Genomic DNA, 23,322 nt, shown 5'->3' on the forward strand with positions numbered 1-23,322 from the left:
ATTCTGTGTTGTTGTTGGCGGAGCTCTCTGCTATAAGTCCACCCGATCCGCCATCTTGTTTGTTCTCCTTATGTTTCTTTAGTAAGATTTTCCTATGCATAAAAAATGCTGTATGATTTTGTTTTTAAAGACTGCTGTGTATAGGGCAGTCTTCAAATTTGGTATTATCTTAAACCTTAAATACCATACACACTCAATCCTTGATCCTTTGAGACTATATTGTTAAGTGCCATCGAGTCAGTTCCCTGTATAGGATTTCCTTTACATAGTGACCCTATATGGGGTTTCTAAGGAGCCCCTGGTGAGTTTGAACCACTGATCTTGCGATTAGGAGTCCAGTGCTCATCCTACTCTCCACGTGTAGGTGCTAATATTTTCCCATTTTACCGGTGGAGAATTGGGCACAAAGAGGTTAAGATCATAGAGCTATTAAAGGGCAAAGTTAGGATTCAGACCTCTCACGTCATGGTTTGACCAAACCTCGATCCTCTTTAACCCAGACTCCACCTCTGAGCCAACAGCCCATGAAGCAGATGTTTATAGAGAAAACCAGTCCTAATCACCACCTTCAAGGAACCGTTCATGCTGCCCCATCCAATGATGCTCTGAGACCTCTGCTCTCAAATCTCTGACATCCTCCAGCTCCCTCACTCTCAGCTGATGGCCTTGCTTCCTATTTCACAGAGCCACTGAACAGTCAAGAGAGGATGTCTGCATATACTCTCTGCCTCAGTCTCCCCAGGTACCTGAGAAAGGGACAAGCAGCATCTGCATCTAAGAGCTGGCCTGTGCCTCTCAACTCCGCCTTGGTCGTCTCCTGTTGGATGTAAATGGTTTCATAGAACATCATCAGATGGATCAAGACAAAAACAAAGTCCCTCTCTAATTGTCTCTATGCATAGACAAAACCATAAAACCCACTGTCCAAATTGCAAAAACAGTAAAATATCCCCCCTTTACTGGCCAATAGACTGACTTCTCACTTCACCTCACTCAAGTCTGCACTCCCTACAAGGAAGATATTCTGAGATACCCACTCATGAGATTGTCCCTGCTTCCTAACAGCACCCCTCCCTGCCTGTTTTCAATCACCCATTCAAAGTCCAAATCCTGGCCTAGTTGCCCCAAGGCATGTGGTCATCTTCACAGTAATGGGTAATAAACCACCTGAATCAACTGCAGGTGTGTTTCTGGTTGTCTGGCTGGAGGGCATTGACAACCTGTGTCTGACCCACACACCCAAGAACCAACTCCTGCACTTGTCACTAGGTACCTTCTCACCCTCATGAGGGCTTTGAATCCCCTGTTTTCTGTGCCATCAATTTTCCCCCTACAGAATCTCTAGCACCATCATGCAAATTTCTGTTATTGCTCTCATTCTAAAAAGGGGGCGGAGACTCTGAACTGCTTCCTCTCTAGTTGTGTCAAGTCACTATTCTTTAAGCTGGAACTCATCAAAAATTGTTCTAAAGTTCTCCACACTTCTTGAGCTTCAGTCTCTTAAAGAGATGTGTTAACAATAGCAGAGCGCAAGACACCCCCTTCCCCAAATAATAACTGCTCTGTTTTCGAATCCCCAACTATAAAGATCTCAGATATCATCTGTTCTGTGTCTAAATGCATAGAAGGCAACTTTTCAAATGAATCATTTTCTTTCTCAAGCTGGTCTAAAAATTACACTGTAGGCATAGCAATCATGAGATTGTGCCTCTCAGATATCCAACTCTTGTACCTGATGCTGTCAAGTCAATTTCAACTCAGTGTCCCTACAGGACACGCCCGCTAGGGTTCCCAAGGCTTAAATCTTTTACAGAAGCAAACTAGTATTTTTCTGCTTTGTGACAGCTAGTAAATTTGAGCCAGAGGCCTACCTGTGGCAAATAGCACCGATGGCAAGCACTGAAATTACACTCCTTTCCAAATATCTGACACCCATCCATTAGTAAAATGTAAAAAGACAGATCTGTTTTCTTGAGCAATTCTTAGGTAGGCAAGTAATTGTCAAGATAGATGATGTTCTAGTTCTGGTGGGTAATTACTAAATCTGACCTCAACCCTATTTCCACATTAGTCTGTGTTTCACTCATCTACAAAATCCAGCTCAAGGATTATTCATTCTTCTCTGACCTCTTGGCCAGTCATACCCATTTTTTCTGGAGGGACCAGTCACTGGAGAAGGATGTCAAATTCAGTAAGGTGGAGGGTCAGAGAAAAAGAGGAAGACCCCCAGCGAGATGAATTGGCACAGTGGCAGCATCAATGAACTCAAGCATGGCAACAAGTACAAGGTTGGTCCAGGACCGGGCAGTGTTTCGTTCTGTTGTACATAGGGTTGCTATGAGTCGGTACTGACTACAACAACCTAACAACAACAACTTGTTTTGCTTTCTCACTTATTTCCTCATATAGTAAGTTGGCTTTATTCTGAATATACATCCTTTCCCAAACAGAATGAGCAGTCTTTTGAAAACCAGAAGCCATGACATTACCTTTTTAATTCTCTCAAACCCTAAAATACTACTGTCCACAAAGTAAGAGCCTGAATAAATAAAGAATCTGGAGAGACCAAAAAGTAAGACCAATTAAAGTTTAGCTGAGAGAAGTAGTAGCAAAGGGTGGGGAGTTCTTGATACTTCTCTCCTAACAGTTTCAAATGCCCCAGAAATGGTGCTCCTATTCCTGTTACGGGGAACCTTGGTGGTATAGTGGGTTACGCGTTGGACTGCTAGTTGCAAGGCCAGCAGTTCAAACACACCAGCTGCTGTGTGATAGAAGGAGATTGCTCCCATAAAGATGTACAGTCTGAGAAACTAGGGAGCTGTTTAAACACTGTTTTATAGGGTCGGAGTCCTGATGTGGCACTGTGGGATAAAGTATTGGACTACAAGGTCATTTAGAACCACGAGGTTGGCGGATCAAATTCATCTGCCACTCCTTGGAAATCCTCTATAGGGTTGCTGTGAGTCGGAATCAACTCCGTGACAGTGGGTTTATTCCTTTATGAAGCAGCTGGATACTATGATCACCTCAGTAACCTCCAGCCCAAAACAGCACGTCTGTCACAGTATGGGAGCTCAAAACACTTGTTTACAAGTTGGAATCTAAACGGCTTGAATTTCTCCCCTGTGGTCTCTAATAGCCATGTGCAGGTTGTCTCTCCACAGCAGAGGGGGACTTTTCACCCCCAGGTCCAGCAGGGTATGTATGCTGTGTGCCGTCTAAGACAATACTCTGCCTTGCAATTGAAGACTGCAGTACAATAGCTTCAGATTTTAGGAACATGTCCCCATGTAGCCTTAAAATAAAATTAAAATGAACAAAACAAACGCATTGCAGTTAAGTGGATTCTGATTTATAGTGACCTTCACCTGTTGCAGGGAGTCCTTATGTGGCACAGTAGGATAAGCACTGGGATGCTAAATACAAGGTGGATGGTTCAAACCCACCAGCTGCTCCTTGGAAACCCTATACAGGGTCGCTATGAGTCAGAGCGGACCCAACACTTAACCAGCATCTGTTACAGAGTAAACTATACTCCATTGGGTATTCTTGGCGTAATTATTACGCAGAACGAACCCTGGTAGCACAGTGGTTAAGTATTCCTCTGCTAATGGAAACGGTGACTGTTTGAACCTACACAGGGACTGTTCTACTTGCGCCCGTAAAAGTTGTTGTTAAGTGCCATGGAATCAGTTTAGACTCATGATGACCTGTACAGAGTTTCCGAGGAGCAGCTGGTGAGGTTGAACCGCTGACCTTATGGTTCAAACCAACCTTTCGGTCTTGTGCTTATTATTATTTTTTTTATTATTATAAATTGAGTGAAAGTTTACAGGGCAGATTATCAGTTTTACATTCAACAAATCATATTTTGTTTCTTTGCAATAATTACAATCCCCTCCAGGTATAATCAATCAACAGTACTATTATTATTATTATTTTAATGTATACATTCAAAACAGAAAATACTTATTATTTAAATGTCCAAAGGGCGCACGTTGCAAGCCAGCCCCCTGCCCCCAGGCACACAGCCTTTCTCAGTCCATGGACCTGGAGTCCTCAGATGCTCTATCTCTCTATGCCATAGTCTCAGCCACTCTCTCTCTCTCTCTTTTTTTTAAGTTTTTATTGTGAACTGAGTGATGGTTTACATGGGAGAGCATCAGCTTTTACACCATCGTTTCATTGCAATGATTACAATCTCCTCTGTGCATCATCATTCAACAGTATTTGCTTCCATTCCCTTGGTTTGTTTGCTTATTTTGGGGGAGGGGGAGTTGTACACAGAAACACAGGAATATGTAATTATTTAAACAACTAAAGGGCACATTCCGCAAGCCTGCCTCCTGGTAGCCAGTACCCAGTCCCTCTCTTTCCATGAATCTAGAGTCCTCAGCTGCTCTCTCTCTCCATGTCCTCATCTCTGCCTCCATCTCTGGTATCGCTGCTTCTCTGGATAGGGTCCCACACTCTGCTTGTGCTCATCTCTCTTGATGGTCCTAGGGTCCTCTGCTTCAGTAATGTAAAATTAACCACTCTCTTGTTTTTGTTACAAAACTCTTACCTTAACAATTGTGACAGTCACAATTAGTCATGATAACAATTTCTCACTATTGAATCATAAGAATCTTATCCCCATCTCTTTTCACCAGACCTATCTAGACAAGATGAAAACTACTCAGTGGGGACTCTACCTCCCCCACATCCCCACCCCACACACTCTTAAACTAAACTCCCTCTTGAAAACTTGTAAGCTAGTCACTTCATGTCTTTATCACCCCCTCATTTTAGGTAGCCAATGCCTTATGTCCTTGTGTGGTGCTGTGGGCTAATGCATCAGACTGCAAAGCCCTTTGAACTGTAAGGTTGGGTTCAAACTCACCAGCTGCTCCTTGGAAACCCTAGACTGGGTAGGAATCGACTCGATGGCACTTAGCAACAACAACAATGCCTAAGTTGCCTGTCCCTATCTACCCTGTACACAGAGGATTGATACTTGATGTGAAGACTCCTTTCCCTATCAGTTGGTATTTTGAGCTATTACATCCAAAAGTATAAGTCAAGTTCACCAAATTGTAGCTATTTACTCTTGTTTGCTTTATTAAAAAAAAAATAATAATTTTTTTCCTGTAGTTGAGTTCTGATTATCAAGCCATTGAAGCTAGGTCAAATGGTTACTATCATCAAGTTTGGGCATACTTATGCATCTCCCTTCATTTCATATCAGCTGGATGCTTCACTCTCAGCTCTAGCCCTCCATGGCTATTGTCTTTGTCCATAGGCTCAGGTGTCCCCAGGTCTCACCACACTTCGGACCAACCAGCCCTTCCTCTTCTCTCTCTCACCTCCAGCTCAACAGGAATCTATGGAACGTGGCTGAACTCAGCCCATTTCTTCATTGCTGCCTTCCCCTCTCTTCTACTCACCAGTAGACCAACATGGTCACCAGCAAGCTTATTTGTCCCTTTGAGTTTCAGTCTTTGTCCTGAAGAGACTTGATTGCTTGCCTTGATGGCTCTCTAGCGAACAACTTGCTTGTTCTTGTAGTAGCCAATCTCTTGTACTTACTTTTATTGTTGTCGCTAAGTGCTCTTGAGTCAGTTCCTGGGAAATCCTATGGGGCAGTTTTACCACCTGTCAGGAGTCAGAATCACTGAATCAGAATGGACTTGATGGCACACATCACCAACCATCTTAACAGATAACATTCTTAATGGGTGCAGATAGACACGCCTTTCTTCACTGGTGATGAAAGCAAACTGTCTGCACCATCCAGACACTCTCCTTAGGAAAATGGACTGTCATTCCAGGTTAATAATAAACGTTAAGGCTGAGCTGAACGCTGATTCAGAGGCACATGGTTTTTTGTCCTCAAGACTTTCAGGTTTAGTGACTGAAAAACATTAGGATTCATACTAACAAAAGAAAAAAAAAAAGGCAAATATGAATGAACAAAAACGTCAGAAAGAATACCCACTCTTGTGTGAAAGCATTGGAGTGGAATGAAACAAAAGAACTGAGTGGTAAATTTTCAATTTGGGCGCTTAACGTTCCAGTGTTGTTGAGTTGGTTCTCACTCACAGGAACCCTACATAGGGCTTCTGAGGAGCGGCTGGTGAGCTTGAACAACCAGTCAAACGGTTCAAACCAAGTTTGCAGTCCAGTGCATTAACCCACAGCGCCATCGCAGGACTCCACAATGATGATACTCTCATACAGTCCGTGAGCATGACATGAGCAGTGATATGTAATATGCTTAAAACAGTGTGATCGCCGTTGGTATTAAGATGATTTTCATGCACTGTTTAAATAGTCTGCTCCAGCTCTGACCACGTTACGCACAGCAAACTGTGGTGGACAAGCAGGAGAGAGGCCTCCAGGCGTTTTCCTCGGAAGTGACTTAGTCGGAGGCCGAGTGTTCAAGGCTCGGAAGACACGGCTCGGACGGGAATCAAGGAGCACGGACCTCCGAGTGTCCTAGAGCGGCCGCGCGGCTTTCCCGGCAGCGGCGCACTTCCTCTTGTGTTCTGCCCTCGCCAGCTCTCGCCGCGGGCCCGGGTGAGTGGGGCTGCGCGCGCCGCCGAGGGCAGGGGGAGGACCCGTTTCGGCGCCGAGGACCCAGGCCCGAGTTCTCCTGGCGGAAGGCTGTATCCACGCTCCCGCGGGTCTCAGCCCATATGAGCCAGGCTGACACCGCCTCTGCTGGAGAGATCCTGGCCTTGGGGTGGCCCGAGACCTGGGCCCTGGCCTTGCGGTCTTGGTCGCTCAGTCTTCCCTCTTTGAAATGGAGGGCCGCGGTCTGTGGGCGCTGGTTCTCAACGCCGGCTGCCATTAGACTTACCGTATCCTGATAAGTGATAGTAGCCAGGACTGAACGCGTGGTGGGCCCCACTAAAGTTCGGCCAGAATGTGCACTTGGTCCAAGGTAGTTAATAGGCCTGAGAGAGCAAGCAGCCAGCTGTTTTCTGTCCAGAAGACTGGGACTGAATCTGGTTTGCTCACTCTTAGTTTCAGTTCCCACTGCATTTGCCATACAGACGCATTAAGGATTAGATAAATTAGTTTCTGAGTACTTCTTCCCTTGGTGGGAGGGTTTGACTGATTTGTTTTTAATCTTTTAACGATGGAAACTTTGAAATATAGGTGAAAATAGAATATAATGAATTCTCAACTCACATCAATCTTGTTCTATTCTGTCCATGGGAATTCTTTGAAAGTAAACAAATGTGACATTTCATTCATCAAATACATTAATTTGTAGCCATAATGCCATTACCAATCTGAGAAGAATTTCATACTACCATCTACTATTCAAAGAGTTCTGGCATAGTGCTGTAGATAAGGTCTGGACTGCTAATCCAAAGGTTGGTTGTTCAAACCTACCAGCCAATCCTTGAAAACTCTGTACAAGGTCGCTAGGAGTCGGAAAGACTTGAGGACACTTAACAACAACAGTGAAATATGGTAATGATCATTCATAGCTACTAACATCAAGGAGTCCTAGTGTGGCGCTGTGGGTTAGTTAATGCGCTGGACTGCAAGGTCGGTTTGAACTACAAAGGCGGCAGTTCAAGTTTACCAGCTGCTCCTCGGAAACCCTATACAGGGTCGCTATGGGTCGGAATTGACTCGACCCATAACAACATCAAGAGAGCCCTGGTGGTTGGATCCAGGTGTAACGCAGTAGGATAAGCAGTTCAAACTCACCAGCCTGTCCTGGGAAACCCTATATAGGGTTGCTGTGATGGCACCTAACAACAACATCAAGAGAGACAGCCGGACTGTGTGCCTCCTGATGAAGTACCTAACACCACCTATCAAGGATTCTTGGAGGGCTAAGAGTGAGGTGGGATCCAGAGAAACAACATGAGCCGTGATTGTTCATTGTTGAAGCTCAATGATGAATGCATGGCAATGTATTATATTAAACATGGACTGATTATTTGACCAGAAAGTTCGGGTCAGTCTGATCCATCCACTATAGGTATCCACTAGTTTTTTGTAAGTGGTTCTTGAATTTGCTTATACATTAGATTCACAGGGTTTTGTTGTTGTTTTAATAATAAAGCTCACAACTCATTCAAAGAATTTCCTATATTGCTCTGGGATGGAGCCCAATTGACAGGGTTTAAAAGTGGTCCAGGTGATTTTAATTTGCTCCCAGAGTTGTATACCACTGTTGAGGGATGCAAATGATGATTTTTCTATCATTCCTTCTGTATTTATTAGCTGCTGCTTTCTTCTTCGTGGTTACAAATCGGGCTGTGAACCTTAAGGTCAGCAGTTTGAAACTACCAGCTGTTCCATGGGAGAAAGATGAGGCTTTCTGCTTCCATCAAGATTTACAGCCTCAGAAACCCTGTACAGGGTTGTTATGAGTCGGAACCGACTCCACGATATAACCACCACCACTCTTTGTATTCTCATCTGTCTTGCAAACTGTAATCCAATAGTGAATCCTCTACAAATTAAACTGCCTCATTATCAGAGGAAAGCTTAATCTTGGAAGTGAAAATGTGGAGTAATGCATGAAGGAGATGCTAGAAAGAACCTTAAAGTTGGGGGTCGGGGAGGGTAGAGAGTGTTGTGTAAGATGTGGGAGAGGGGTAGGGAGGGGAGATGACTGTCCCAGAGTGGAAAGGAAGTCTAGACCATGTGTGCCTAGAAAAGCATGTTCAGTTTTAGGACATTAAAAAAAATTATCAGTGTGTTAGGCTGGGTTCTCTAGAGAAGCAAAACCTGTGAAGCTTATCTATCTGTATATATAAAGAGAGGTTGATGCCCAGGAAATGGCTGACACAGTTGTAGAGGTGGGCAGTCCCAAGTCCATGGGTCAGATGCCAGGATGGAAACTTCTGACTCACATGGCTTTGATGAACTAAGGTCAGCAGGTCAGCCAAGTTGAGCAGGTAAGAAGGCATGCTATTGACAATTCCCAAGATCAGCAGGTAGTAGAATAGGCTACTGGCTGCAGTCCAAAGAACCAGAGGTGGACAGTGAACCAGATGCAAGATCCAGACCCAGCAGAGAGTCCACAGGTTTGCCTAAGTGTCTAATATATTGGAAGCAGACCACACCCCCTTTCAGTTGGCTGACTGCTCATTTCAGACCTCATCACATATTAGATTTCACCATGGGGATAACTACATCTCAACTGACAAACCACAAAACTCTGACCCAGTCAAGTTGACACAAAACCTTAACTATTATGATCCGTTTTAAGTATTTTATCTTACAAACGTTAATGTTACTCATTGCAACCAGAAACAATCTAAAATTTTAGAAATTAATCTTCCATCTTTGAACCATCCCTGAGATAACCAGTATTAGCAGTGTAGATCTTTCCATTTCAGACTTTCTCCATCTTATGTAAATATAGGGGCTTAGATTGCTGTTATGAAAGCAAGATCTTGCTGTAGTCTTCTGTAACTTTTCTCCAGAACAATAGTTGCGGATCTAACTACTAGCTGCAGAATAAATCATTCATAGTAAGTGTGTTAAGTGTTGTCAAGTCACTTATGTCTCAGGGTGACCCTGTATAGGGTTCCCAAGGAGAAACTGGTAGGCTTGAACCGTTGACTTTGCAGTTAGCAGTTCAGTATTTATCCTATAGCGCCATACCAGGATAGTTAATGGTATAGCTGTACAATAAAATATTCCATCTTTTCCTTGATGAAAGAAATAATGCTGGAGATTGCAAGACCAATGACTTGTTCACTGCAAATACCTTTTTTACACAACATAAAAAAATGACTATATAGTTGTACCTCACCAGTTGGAATACACAGGAATCAAACTGACTATATCTGTGGGAAGAGACGGTGGAAAAACTCCTTATCATCAGCCAAAACAAGGCCAGGGGCAGACTGTGGAACAGACCATCAATTGCTCATATGCAAGTTTAGACTGAAGCTGAAAAAATTAAAAGTCCACAAGAGCCAAAATTTGACCTTGGACATAGCCCACCTGAATTTAGAGATCATATCAAGAACAGATTTGATGCATTTAGATATTAATGACAGAGAACAGAAGAGTTGTGGGATGACATCAAAAGCATCATACAAAAAGAAAGCAAACGATCATTAAGAAGACAAGAAAGAAAGAAAAGACCAAAATGGATGTCAGAAGAGACTTGGAAACTTGCTCTTCAGTGTAGAGATGCTAAAGCAAATGGAAAAATTAGTAAGTAAAAGAGCTGAACAGAACATTTCAAAGGGCAGCTCAAGAAGACAAGGTCAGGTATTATAATGAGAATGTGCAAAGACCTGGAGTGAGAAAACCAAAAGGGAAAAACAGAACATTCAGCATTTCCCAAGCTAAAAGAACTGAAGGAAAAATTCAAACCTCGACTTACAATATTGAAGGATTCTATTGGCAAAATATTGAACGATGTAGAAAGCATCAAAAGAAGATGGAAAGAATATTCTGAGTCATTGTACCAAAAAGAAATGATTGATGTTCAACCATTAACTAATGAAGATCATTAACTAATGATGTTCAATCATTAATTAACTAATGAAAATCAAAGATCACAGCCTTCAGTAGGGGTTGTACTTCAATATAAAGAAAACAAAAATCCTCACCACTTGAGCAATAAATAACATCATGATAAATGGAGAAAAGATTGAAGTTGTCAAAGACATTATTTTGCTTGGACCCACCATCAACACTCGTGAAAACAGCAGACAAATCAAGTGAAGTGTTGCATTGGGCAAATCTGCTGCATAAGACCTCTTCAAAGTGTTCAAGTGCAAAGATGTCAGTTTGAGGACTAAAATGTGCATGACCCAAGCCATGGTATTTTCAGCAGTTTTATATATATGTGAGAGTTGGACATGAATAAGGAAGACCATAGAAGAATTGATGCATTTGAGTTATGGTGTTGGAGAATAATATTAAAAGTATTGGTAATACAGCTAGAATGTTCCTTAGAATCTAGGATGGCCAGACTTAGAATCTAGGATGGTCTCTCATACTTCGGACATTTACCAAGAGGGACTTGTCCCTGGAGAAGGACATCATGCTAGGTAAAATGAAAAGACACGAAAAAGAGGAAGACCCCAATGAGATGAGTTGACACAGTAGTGTCAACTTGCAGAACAAGCAGTGTTTGTTCTGTTGTGCATAAGATTGCTATGAGTCAGAACCAACCCGATGGCACCCAACAACAACAGCCATTTCCTTATTGATGGGTGTTCAGATTGCTTCCCATTTTTAGCCACCTTTAATCCTACCACAAATAAGCATTGTACATAGATCCTTTATATCTGTAGCATAAATTCTAAAAAACTAGATGTTTGTCAAAAGTATTCTTAGAAGCATCATCATTAATAGTAATGTATACTGCCAGATTATGCTCCCTAAACAGTAGAAAATTCACCCCTCACCACCAGTAATGTATGAGAGTTACATAAGAATGATATAAATAATTCTTCAAATGATTTCTGTGTGTGTTTTCCTCCTTCCATCAGTGTGGAATATCTAGAATTGGCTATCTGTAGATTTCAGTTTATAGTCACATTTATTCTATTGATTCACATCTTCATCACAGAAGTATACCAGAGATGGGAGATGTGCCCAGAAATCATGAAAGTAGAGCAATGCCAGCAGTTGAGCAGAAATATACACATCCAACAGGTAGTTCTTGATCACTTACAATAGCAGAGTCCTAAGTCCTAACTCCCTACCCAGGATCCCTGGTAGCTTGCTGGTTAAGCACTCAGTTGCTAGTTCAGTTAAGCACTCAGTTGGCAGTTCAAGCCCACTCTAGCTCTGAGGGAGAAAACAATGTGACAGTCCTCTTCCATAAAGATGTACAGCCTTGGACACCATGCAAGGCAGTCCTACTCTGTCTTGTAGGTTTACTGTGAGTTGTAATTTACTCCTGGGGTTTTTGCATTTGAAGTCCTACCTGGTTATTTGGGCTGGTGAGACATGAACTCAGTGTTACTGTGAAATTACCAGCAATACTGTATTGTCGAGCATTACTGATAACAGTTGCTCAGGGTGCCCTGGAACCACCACTTGGAGAGCATAATTAAAGCTCATTTCTTTCCCAGAACCCTAACTACAGTTCTTAATTGACTGGGTTTGGCTGTTTGGGTTTTGTTTTTTGTTTTTTTCGCTGCTGTTAGCAGTCAGACAACATTTGGTAACCTGTGGCTTCAGCCAGTTCAAACCAAACCAAACCAAACCTACAGCTGTCGGATCCATTCTGACTCATAGCAACGCTATAGTGAGGAGTTGTTCAAATCTTACTTTGGATTTGTGTGGGAAGCAATCAGAAAACTAGAATCCAGAGTGTTCTGAATAACCCCAGATAAAAAGCAGTGGTCTCACAGGAGCCTGTGTTTGGTGTCTGTGAGCTGATCTGTGAAATCATCCCCAGGTGGCCTTTCTTTTGCAGGCTGGAAGATGTCTATGGAGGTAACATTTCTGGGTACTGGTGCAGCATACCCATCCCCGACCCGGGGCGCCTCTGCTCTGGTCCTTCGGTGCGAGGGCGAATGCTGGCTCTTTGACTGTGGGGAAGGAACTCAGACGCAGCTTATGAAAAGCCAACTTAAAGCAGGTTAGTGTGCTTTCAGCTACTTCATTACAATGGTTTCTGGTTCTGCTTCATTTTCTTGGCCTTCTGGGCCCATGTGATCAGAAACAGCCCAGACAGTTGTGCTCCATTCAGTGCTGATAGCCTGATGAGTTGGAAGGCCCCAGTCATCTGGCCATGGCCACTGAGCCTCATCTCTTTGTTTATTTGCTTTCCATTCATCCTAGCACAGTTGAGAGCAATAACTTGTATCAGCTTGCAGGGAGTGTGCAAGGGGCTCCATCGGACGTATGAAACAGATACTGCCCACCCAGCAAAGAGGAGAGGCGCGCCTGCTTATTTCCAGTATACTTATTCCAAAGAAGTAAAAGGAAAGGGATGCAGTGTAGCCTTTGAGTTGTTGAAAGATGAGGAGAAGACGGTTATACCAGCCAAAGGGAATCGAATGAACAAAATCCTCTGCCCCATTGGGCTGACCTGGGTTTCCAGTCCAGCTCTGTCTGGGCTTGTGACCTTAGCAGACCAGCAAACGTTTTTTAAGCGGAACTTCCGTTATATCAAAAATGTGTGGGGAGGAGGAATAACTCTGCTCATAAAGAATGTTAAAAGAATTGCGTATAATGACCCATCTCGGTGTGGTTGCCTACTCATCACTTCAATCTTAGCTCAAATGCCATCTCCTCAGAGGGTTTCCCTGAACCTCCTGGGTTAAATAGTTCCTCCCTCATCCCAGTCAGTCTATTGCTTTGTTCTACTTGGTTAACTTTCTATCACCAGTATCTGAAATTGTTGTCTAAATAGTTGTTGCTGTGTTCACTGGCTATATCCCTGTGCTATAAACTCAGTGGTCAATTATCTATAGAGATGTTTAATAAACGCTATTTCGCTATGGGTCGGAACCGACTCGATGGCACTTAACAACAACAACAACATTCAGTTAATGAGTGATAAGATGCTAAGCACTTAGTTCATTACCTCTCCCTCATTATTTGTTGTTGTTGTTATGTGCCGTCGAGTCAGTTCCGACCCATAGCCTTGATAAATGATAGTTAGGGAAGTTATTAACTATTTCTTGGACTCATCACAGTGCACGGCATTTGATGACTTCGGAAAGATACTTCCAGGTTCTGAGGATGTCTTGGCCTAGTGATGGAAACTGACATGCGAACAGACAGGCACAGTGCAGGCTGATAAGCAGAACAGAGGGTGCATTAAAGAAGGTGACACTAACTGCCTGCAGGTTCAGAAAAAGCATCCCACACAGTGACAGCTGAAGTAGGACCTAAAGGACAAACAGAAGTTTCTCCAGGAAGAGTCAGCCAAGTGAATGACAAATCAGGGAGTGTCCAGGAAAGAAAGGGCATGTTTGGGGAACAATAAGCCATCCAGATCATAGAGTACTTGGCTAGTAGAAATGGGAGATGAGAATGCAGAGAAAAGAAGTGAGGGCAGACTGAAGTCTTCTGTGGCAGGCTAAGGTGTTTGGACTTTATGATCTTAATAGCACTAAGGAACCATTGAAAGTTTTTAATCAGAGGGGTGATGTGGTTTGACTTGTGTTGTAAGATAGTTTTCTGATAAAAAATAGATTGTAAGGTGACCAAATTCCAAAGCAAATCAATTCATCTGAGAGAGAGGATTAGAACATTGAAGCAGAAAGTAGGATTTGGGATGAGATGACAAACTCAACTTGGAGATCCATGTGGGACTGACCGGAAGTGGTGAGTGATTGGATGTCTAGGGTGGGAAGGAGTGAAGAACTTGGAGTATTAAAAGTTTTCAATATCCTAGACCAACATGCTATTGCTGTTGTATGTGCTGTCGAGTCGGTTCTGACTCATAGCAGCTCTGTATAGGGTTTCTAAGGAGTGGCTGGTGAGTTTGAACCGCTGACCTTGTGGTTCAAACTGGACCTTTGGTCCAGTGCATTATCCCAAAATAGATGCAAAACAAGAGAGCTGTTAAAGGAAGGAGCTAATATGTAGAGTTTGGGACATTAGGCCTTGAGGTACACACAGTTCAACTCTAATTATATATGATCCCAGGTAGAAATCTGAGGTAAGGGCAGATAACCTTCTGCTTCACAGCTCTTGAATAACACAGGTGTTCCTTCCAAGGGTTCTTTCAGGGTAGACACAGCCAATATAGAGACTGTGATGTCTAATCTTCTAGAGAATAGGAGGTGAGCTGAGGGAGGGGTGAATTAAAATAGAAACAAGAAACTGTTAAGTATAGGTACCAGAGTTTTGGGTACGGAAGTGAATCTTTACTGTTTATTAATATCTATGTATTTGTTACCTAATGCCGCATAACAAATTACCACAAACCCAGAGGCTGAGAATAACACGCATTTCTTACTGTGTCTGTGAGTCAGAGAGTTTCTGGGTCCTCTGCTTCAGGATCTCACCAGGCTGCAGTCAGGTGTTGCCTGGGGTGCCGGCCTTATCAGAGGCTACACCAGGCAAGGACCTGCTTCCACGCTCTCTTGGGTGCTCCGCAGAATCCTTGCAGCTCCTAGAGGCCACCCATAGACCCTTGCAGTGTGGGCTTCTACTTCATGGTAGCTTCCTCATAGCCAACCAAGGAGAGAGACAGAGTGAACGGACTTGCAAGACTGTGTCTTCTATCACAGAATACAACCAACCGCCTCACACCTGGAGCCCGCTCCTGCTGGTTGGAAGCAAGTACAAGTTCTACCCACACTCACACAAAGTAGGTATGACAAAGACAAATGTGAACACCAAGAGACCACCATCCTGCAGGAGCCCTGTAATCTTTTCACCACAGCACTCTCTGTAATAGTTTATATTTTATAATTACTTCATGTATTGGTTTTTAAATACACATACAAAACTAAGCCTGATAAAAAAAACAAAAACTGAAAAGCCCAGGGGAACCCTTAGTTTACGAAATTTTTGGCTTGAAAATTAATAAATCTTGACCTCAGAGAAGGTGGGTTGGTAATCGCAGAGCATTATTTATGTCTCTCCGGCATCTCAAGTGCTCTGTCTCAGACTGGAAAGGAACACGCACAATGCACTCTGGGTTCCCTCAGGAACCCGTATGAACCATTCATTATTTCATTTATTGAAACCCTGTACAGCTTGTACTACCTCCTGGGATAATAGGTTTTATGAGCTTAATAAGGAAATGCCTTCTATTTATCTAAACATACTTCTTTTACACTTCCATAGTTCTTATATGTAAGCATATGATTAACAAGTTTGCATACCTATTTCATAATTTGAAAGAGTCAACATAAGCCTCCTTTTTTTTCTTTCAAAAATGAATATAAAATGATTAAAAAGTATTACAAAAGTATAATTAAAAAAATAATTATAAAGTATATGTATTCATTGTTAAAGTTCAGACAAAGTTGTTGTTGTTAAGTGCTGTCGAGTCGGTTCTGACCCATAGCGACCCTGTATAGGATTTACAAGGAGCAGCTGGTGAGTTTGAACCGCCAACCTTGCAGTTCAAACAGCTTTATAGTCTGGCGCATTAACCGACAAAGCAGAGGAGTATAAATAAGAAAAAGCCCAAATCACTGTCTCAGGTAAATTTTCTATTACATACAGGCATAGTAATAGTATGGGTATGTTTGTGCATGTGCACACGTGTGTGCATAGCTCTGCATGAATAGGAGCATGCTATACTTGATAGGAGCTCTGGTAGCGTAGTGGTTACGAATCAGGCTGCGAACCGCAAGGTCGGCAGTTCGAAACTACCAGCTGTTCCGAGGGAGAAAGATGAGGCTTTCTGCTCCCGTAAAGATTTACAGCCTCGGAAACCCTGTATAGGGTCGCTATGAGTCGGAACCGACTCCACGGCACATAACAACAACAACAACAACATACTTGATATGGAGTCCTGGTGTGGCGCTGTGGGTTAATGCGCTAGAATGCAAAGTCAGTTTGAACTGCAAGGTTGGTGGTTCAAGCTCACCAGTCGCTCCTTGGAAACCCTTCTAGAGGGTCCCTATGGGTCAGAACTGACTCGACGGCACTTACCAACAACAACAACTACTTGATGTAACCTTTGTTGCTGTTCTTTTTTCACCGAACAGTCTAGATGAGCAGGCACTTTCCCAAGGCCGTCAGTGTAACGGCATTATCATTTTTCGAGGTTGCTCTGTCCTTTGTTGGATGGCATGTTCCCTTCTCCTACAGCATTCTTGTTCGCAAGTGAAAGAGAACTTGGGCATTTTTCTCTCTACATTTGATCGCTTCCTGATACCTCTGATAATTGTGGTTGTCATTCCTTTTCCCTGTGAAATCAGGTTTCCTGAAAAAATGAAATGTTTGTCTTCTATGAAACTATGGTGATGGTGGGAAGTGGTTCTTCATTTGTTGAATTTGTCTCGCTTGGTTTGAGTTCACAGGTTGTGTGGGTGTTCAGTTCTGGCTTTGTTTTGGAGAGAGAAGAAGAGAGCCCAGAAAGTCGAATGTTGGCGGTGTTGAGGCCAGTGTGCCAGCATACTCAGCTCTCGCTTCTGTGTCAGTCCCATATATGGTACGAGAAGGGATAACAGGAAGGTTCTAGAAGTCATATAACTACACAGACGAGAGCTAAAAAGACAAAGGAGCATGAGGCACTTCTAGAGTGCCTTCTGGGGATTCTCTAGGCCCTGACTTGGCCTCGGCCCAATCTCGTCTTCTCTGTCCTGGGGCTTAAACTTGGTGCAGGAAGACTGGGAAGATTCACTTGGAGCACACTTTGGCCTTGATATCTTTGGAAATCACATTACAAACAAACAGTTCCTGTTCTTCAGCGTCAAATGTTTGAAACTGAGCTAGCAGTGAAAATCTGTTATACAAGGGGCTTCAAAAAGTCAGGAAAAAATTCCGTTATCTATCTGTTCAATTTATCTGTTAACTTTTCGAAGCCCACTCAAACTGAAAATGTGTTCATTGTAATTGTTGCCTTTTAATGCAAGCCTGTGGTTCATCTCAGAAAGCAATGCAGATATGACACACCACCACAAACCAGTTAATTCAAGTCACCACTGGCGAGATCATGTTACAGCCTGAGCCAATATGCGGTGAAAAATGCGGTGTTTTTTTTTTTTTCAATATGCAGTGTTGTGTTGGTTTAGACTGAAAGGCAGGGATGGACCTAAGTACCCTTACATACTACCAGAGTGGGCCCATCTTGTGATCTGCAATCAATGTCTACTGCCCACCTCCTCTCCTGGCTTCCTCAACCCATTCCTCTCTGCCTCCCTGTCTCCCCCACTTCTCTACCCTTTTCCTCCTCCTTTTGTGTTCCCTTTTCTCAACCTCTTCCAAAAGCAGAATCTGACTTGGCTGGTTAATCTCTGTCCAGTGGAGAGGCCTTAAAAGGAAGCTTTGGGTTCAGGCACTGGTCCAGTTGTTTGGAGCGAGCGGAAATTTGTTTTGCTACAAGTACATGGTTGCTATTCTCTGGGGGAGCAGTAGGGGGCAGTGTCACTGCCAAGGCTTTTGACATTGAGGCTTCTCTAGTTACGTGAATTATTACACTTGCATATTTCACTTATTTGGATGAGAAGAAATGTAGGAAAAGACTCTGAAAACTGTAATTTTATGAAAACCAAATAATATTTTATTGAAACCACCCAGTGAAATAAAGTTTGTCTTTCTTGTTTCTGGAATCATTTAGTAAAATGTAAACAAATAATGTCTTGGTGGTAAGTACAACTTCTAAATTCCTTTTTTTTTTTTGCTTCTTATATAAATTGCCATGCTTGTTTTGAGTAGTTTTGCCAGGATTTTCATTTTGGAAACATTCCCATTGGTATTTCTCTGTCTTGATCAAAAGGGAGGATCACCAAGATCTTCATCACACACCTTCATGGAGACCATTTCTATGGCCTGCCTGGCCTCCTCTGTACAATCAGTCTGCAGAGTGGCTCGGTGGTCACCAAACAGCCAATAGAAATCTATGGCCCTGTAGGCCTTCGGGACTTTATCTGGCGAACCATGGAACTCTCTCATACGGAGCTGGTCTTCCCATATGTGGTCCACGAGCTGGTGCCCACAGCGGATCAGTGCCCTCCAGAAGAGCAGCAAGAATTCACATACGTGAAAAGAGCAGACAGCCCTCCCGAAGAGGGCCAAGGGAGAACGATTGTGTTAGACTCAGAAGAAAGCTCTTACCTTTTGGTTGATGATGAACAGTTTGTTGTAAAAGCATTTCGCCTCTTCCATCAAATTCCCTCCTTTGGGTTTTCAGTCATGGAGAAGAAACGTCCAGGTAAACTCAATGCACAGAAACTAAAAGACCTTGGTAAGTGTTGTGATTTTTCTTCTGGCTGTTTTCCTTCTCATCAGTCAAGCTCATGTTAACTGAATCTGCTGAGAGTGTTCTAGTATTCTCCCACTCTTGTCTCTCAGGCCTAAAATTGATCCTTTCTCTGTTTCCTTTGCTCATAGTTTACATATTTGTTAAGAAAAAGCCTTGGAGCCAGAAATATTAATAAAGACCAGAAATCTTTCTCTCAGCTCCTAGATTTCGATTCTTAGTTCATCCTGTCTTTGGTTTATGCTATCTGCTGGTGGTGGTTTTAGATCTCGGCTTTTATTTCCTCATGTCTTGCATTTGAAAGCTGTTTTTGATGGCATCTTTGTTTTGTGAAGAGTTTTGTTTTGTTTTTGCTTTTGCCATAGTTCTTAATAATCATGCAACTACAATGAGCTCTCTTCTTGGTCAGATTTACCTACTCTTTCAATCTTGACTAAGTTAATCTGGTGTTCAGAACACAGCATCTTGATCAATTCTACATACTCAGTTCATTATAGTTAGAAGCAAAACACAGGAAGCTGGGCTCCAGGCCCTGGAAAACTGCACGGCTTCCATGCTGGGCCCTCCTGCCTAAAGAGGCATCCAAGCCCATGTCCTCCAGCCTCACTGCCTCTCATGGCCTGGTCACTCCTTAGATGATGTAAAGCATGCTTTCTATGTTTGTCTCTGCATTTACACAGTGTTTTCCTCCCTCCCCAACAAAAACTAAATGCTAGAGACTGAAGAAAAGTGACTTAGGCCAAAGGTAGTTTTATTACCTAAAACCCTGGAGAAACTGTTCTATTTGGAAACTTGAAGCAGGATCTATATTGGAATGAGTAATTGTGTTATATTTTATGAGGGGGCTTGGGAAAGTCTGTGTAAAAATATAGTGGGATTTTCCCACAAACTTTTTGAAGCCCCCTCCTATATAGGTGCTGCCCAGTGTGATGACTTGGTATTGCTTCAGATTAAAATGAGATTTAAGCTCAGTTTGATAAATGTGGAACTGCCCCTACCTACTAAGAAAGTGGATTTAAGTTTGTAGGTGCCTTTCTTGACTAGACATTGATTATGTTGTTATTAAAATGGACTTTTTCGTTTTGCCCAAAGATGAACTTACTAAGTAAAGCACTTCAGAAATTGTTATGCCCATGTAAAACTGAGACTCAAGGCTGTGGGTTTGATTTTAATAAAGTCTTAGTGGGACTTTATTGTTGTTTAAGTGTCATTGAGTCGGTTCTGATCCATAGCAACCCTGTACAGGGTTTCCAAGGAGCAGCTGGTGGGTTTGAACTACGAACCTTGTGGGCTAGGAGCTTAAAACTCATCTGACACGTATGCATGGGAAATGTTTTAAGCACTAGTACATTCCCATACCAATAGGTAACACTGAATTGAAATATATATATATATATATATACACACACATACATACACACATATGGCACAGTGGGGTAATGTGTTAGACTGCAAAGTTGATTTGAATCGCAAAGCCAGCAGTTCAAGCTCACCAGTCACTCCTTAGAAACCCTATACAGGGTCGCTATGGATCAGAATCGACTTGATGGCACTTAACATATAAACAACAACAACATATATATGTATATACAGGAATCCTGGTGTGACACTTTAGGATAATGCACTGGACCACAAGGCTGGTTAGAACTGCAAGACTGGTGGTCCAAACTCACCAGCCACTCCTTATGAATCCTGTATAGGGTCGCTATGTGTCAGAACTGACTTGGCGGCATTTAACAACAACAATATATGTATATTCCAGTTTTCCATAAGTAGTAAAAACATTTATGACAATTACGAAAAGAAATAAATGCTTTTTCCATTTGTTGCTTGCTCTGTTGTTAATAGAGACTCCTTTAAAAAGGTCATAAATTCCATTCCTGTGATACAATATTGTGTGCTTTCATCATTAGGTGTTCCGCCTGGTCCAGCCTATGGAAAGCTGAAAAGTGGCATTTCAGTTGTTCTGGAAAATGGGGTTACAATTGCTCCCCAAGATGTGTTACAAAAGCCGATCACTGGAAGAAAAATCTGCATCTTAGGTGACTGTTCTGGGGTCGTGGGGGATGGAGGAGCAAAGCTGTGTTCAGAAGCAGACCTGCTGATCCACGAGGCGACCCTGGATGATACCCAGATGGACAAAGCCAAGAAGCACGGCCACAGCACACCACAAATGGCCGCAGCCTTTGCGAAGTTGTGCCAAGCCAAGAGGCTGGTTTTGACTCACTTCAGTCAGAGGTACAAGCCAGTTGCCTTGGCCAGAGAAGGAGAAGCAGATGCTATTGCAGAACTGAAAAAGCAAGCTGAATCCGTGTTAGATCTCCAAGAAGTGACTCTAGCGGAAGATTTTATGGTGATCAGCATTCCAATCAAGAAATGAACCCACATTCCTGTGTGCTTCTGGACATGCCAGTGGGTATGTTCCTGAGTCTCCAGTCCAGATGGCTTTCTGTTTGTTTGGCCGTAATTAGGGGCGCCTAGTAATCTTACAAAGGATGGCCCTACATTGTTGACTCAGCCACAGAGGGAGTAAGCTTTTTTTATATGTAACAAATCATTGGTGTTTTGGTTGTTTTGTTTTTTTAAAAAAAAGAACTGCATTCTTCTTTTCTTTAAAGTTCAACTTTGACAAAATGACAGACTATTATTAGACTACTAGTTTTGTGATTATAGCCTCAGACCCATGCAATCCTGGGCTTACCTCTGTCCAGCTTTATGGCCGTTACTGGCAAAGGGATCAGGGTACTTAGGCAGTTTGTGTTGAGTCTGCTCATGTGTGTTATTAGCAGATGACAGAGAACTGTAATGGGGTTTTGGACATGGAGGATTAGAAATACCATGGTAAATCTTGAAGTCTTTGTTGGATTGCTAAATGCAGAGCCTGACTGGTTTTTCTCAGGAAAATGAACATTTTTCTGAACTTCCTGGTGTGCTGTAAATCTGTGGTTCTCAGGTGGAGGTGATACCACATCCAAGGGGGAGTTTGGAAGTTGTGGGGGCATTTTTCTTGTCACAATGACTAGAGGGCACTACTAGTATCTAGTGGGTAGGGGACAAGGGTATTGGATGTCCTGAAAACTTAGGGTCAGTCTTGTACAATGAAGAAACTACCTTGTCCCAAAATGCAAATTACAGACATACTGAGATATACAGCAAGTTAAAACGTCATACTCCCAATGTGAATATATTGTTGTTGTTAAGTACCATGGAGTCACTTCTGACTCATAGTGACCCTGCACAGGCTTTCCGAGGCTGTAAATCTTTTCGGGAGCAGAAAGCCTCATCTTTCTCCCATGGAGCAGCTGGTAGTTTCGAACTGCCAACCTTGAGGTTAGCAGCCTGATTTGTAACCACTAAGCTACCAGAGCTCCTTATCAAAATCAGTAACATAACTAATTGAGTTACTAGTCAAATTCTTCAACAAATCCTAAAGAACTAGCTAAGTAAATATGCTGATATTGGAATGTCATATCAAATATTATTGGAATGTCATATCAAATATTATTTGAAAAAAAACGAGTAATCCACTGGAGTTTATGAATCTGGAGTTAAAGAAATGATAGATATTAAACTGAGCTTTGATTTACATTTCCCTATTAATAATCTTTTGAGCACAATTTTAATTGTTCTTTCTAGAATAGCTTTTCCTTTTTAGCTGTACCCCCCCCACTCCCCCCCGTCTGCCAGGGATCTCGCTGACTCATTTGCCCCACAATATTTCTTCAAATGTGTTCCATGGAAAGCTAGTTTAATACTGATTGATTCAGAAGGGTTCCCTAATCAAATATTTGCAAAATCTTTTATGCTAGAACACTCTGGGAGTGTTCTAATACTCAGTTTCTTATTTAAAAGAATGAGGAAGTACCCTAACCAGAGAATCAGCAACACCAGAGATGGAGGCAGAGATGAGGGCATGGAAGGATACAGCAGCTGAGAACTCTAGACTCATGAAAAGAGAAAGGCTGTGTGCTGGTGGCCAGGAGGCAGGCTTGCAGAATGTGCCCTTTGGTTGTTTGAACAATTATATATTCCTGCATGTTTATGTGTCCATAAACAACAACAACAAATCATAGAAGGATTAGAAGTAAATACTGTTAGCCAGTGATGCATGGAGAGAATTATTATCATTGCAATGAAACAAAATATGAAGTGACAGTGTTGGGTCTGAGACCTCCAACCAAGTCTATTGGTTGGAGTCTTATTGACATAAGAACCTGGTTGATTTCCATGAAAACATGGAAGAGATGGTAAATTTCACTGGACAGTGCCCCTCAAGTATGAAGTAAGGAAGGGCAGCACTAAGAAAGGGGCATCTTAGAAATTAATGAGGAGTCCCTGGGTAGTGTACCTGGTAAATGAGGTCAACTGGTAAACTGAAAGTTTAGAGGTTGGAATCCATCCCTAGGTACCTTGGCAGAAGGGCCTGATGATCTGCTTCCAAACAGCAGCCATTGAAAACACTCGGGAACTTAGTGTTATTCTTACACATATGG

The 23,322-nt window shown here is 42.5% G+C and overlaps 1 protein-coding gene across 1 annotated transcript; it reads left to right on the forward strand.

Annotated features, from left to right (window-relative positions):
• Nucleotides 1–12,414: 12,414 nt before the first annotated feature.
• On the forward strand, nt 12,415–21,347 carry ELAC1 (elaC ribonuclease Z 1). The gene is made up of 3 exons (XM_006837497.1): nt 12,415–12,571; nt 18,347–18,814; nt 20,743–21,347. Exons 1-3 carry the CDS (start codon nt 12,415–12,417, stop codon nt 21,207–21,209), a joined length of 1,092 nt encoding a protein of 363 aa, XP_006837560.1. The 3' UTR covers nt 21,210–21,347.
• Nucleotides 21,348–23,322: the final 1,975 nt, after the last annotated feature.

Source organism: Chrysochloris asiatica, unplaced genomic scaffold (genome assembly GCF_000296735.1).
Source record: "Chrysochloris asiatica unplaced genomic scaffold, ChrAsi1.0 scaffold00021, whole genome shotgun sequence".
NCBI classification, from domain to species: domain Eukaryota; kingdom Metazoa; phylum Chordata; class Mammalia; order Afrosoricida; family Chrysochloridae; genus Chrysochloris; species Chrysochloris asiatica.

Coding starts and splice junctions, on each gene's coding strand:
- ELAC1 (XM_006837497.1), top strand. CDS start 12,415: ATGTCTATGGAGGTAACATTTCTGGGTACTGGTGCAGCATACCCATCC. Junction 12,572..18,346: donor GAAAAGCCAACTTAAAGCAG/GTTAGTGTGCTT, acceptor CTTGATCAAAAG/GGAGGATCACCAAGATCTTC. Junction 18,815..20,742: donor ACAGAAACTAAAAGACCTTG/GTAAGTGTTGTG, acceptor TTTCATCATTAG/GTGTTCCGCCTGGTCCAGCC.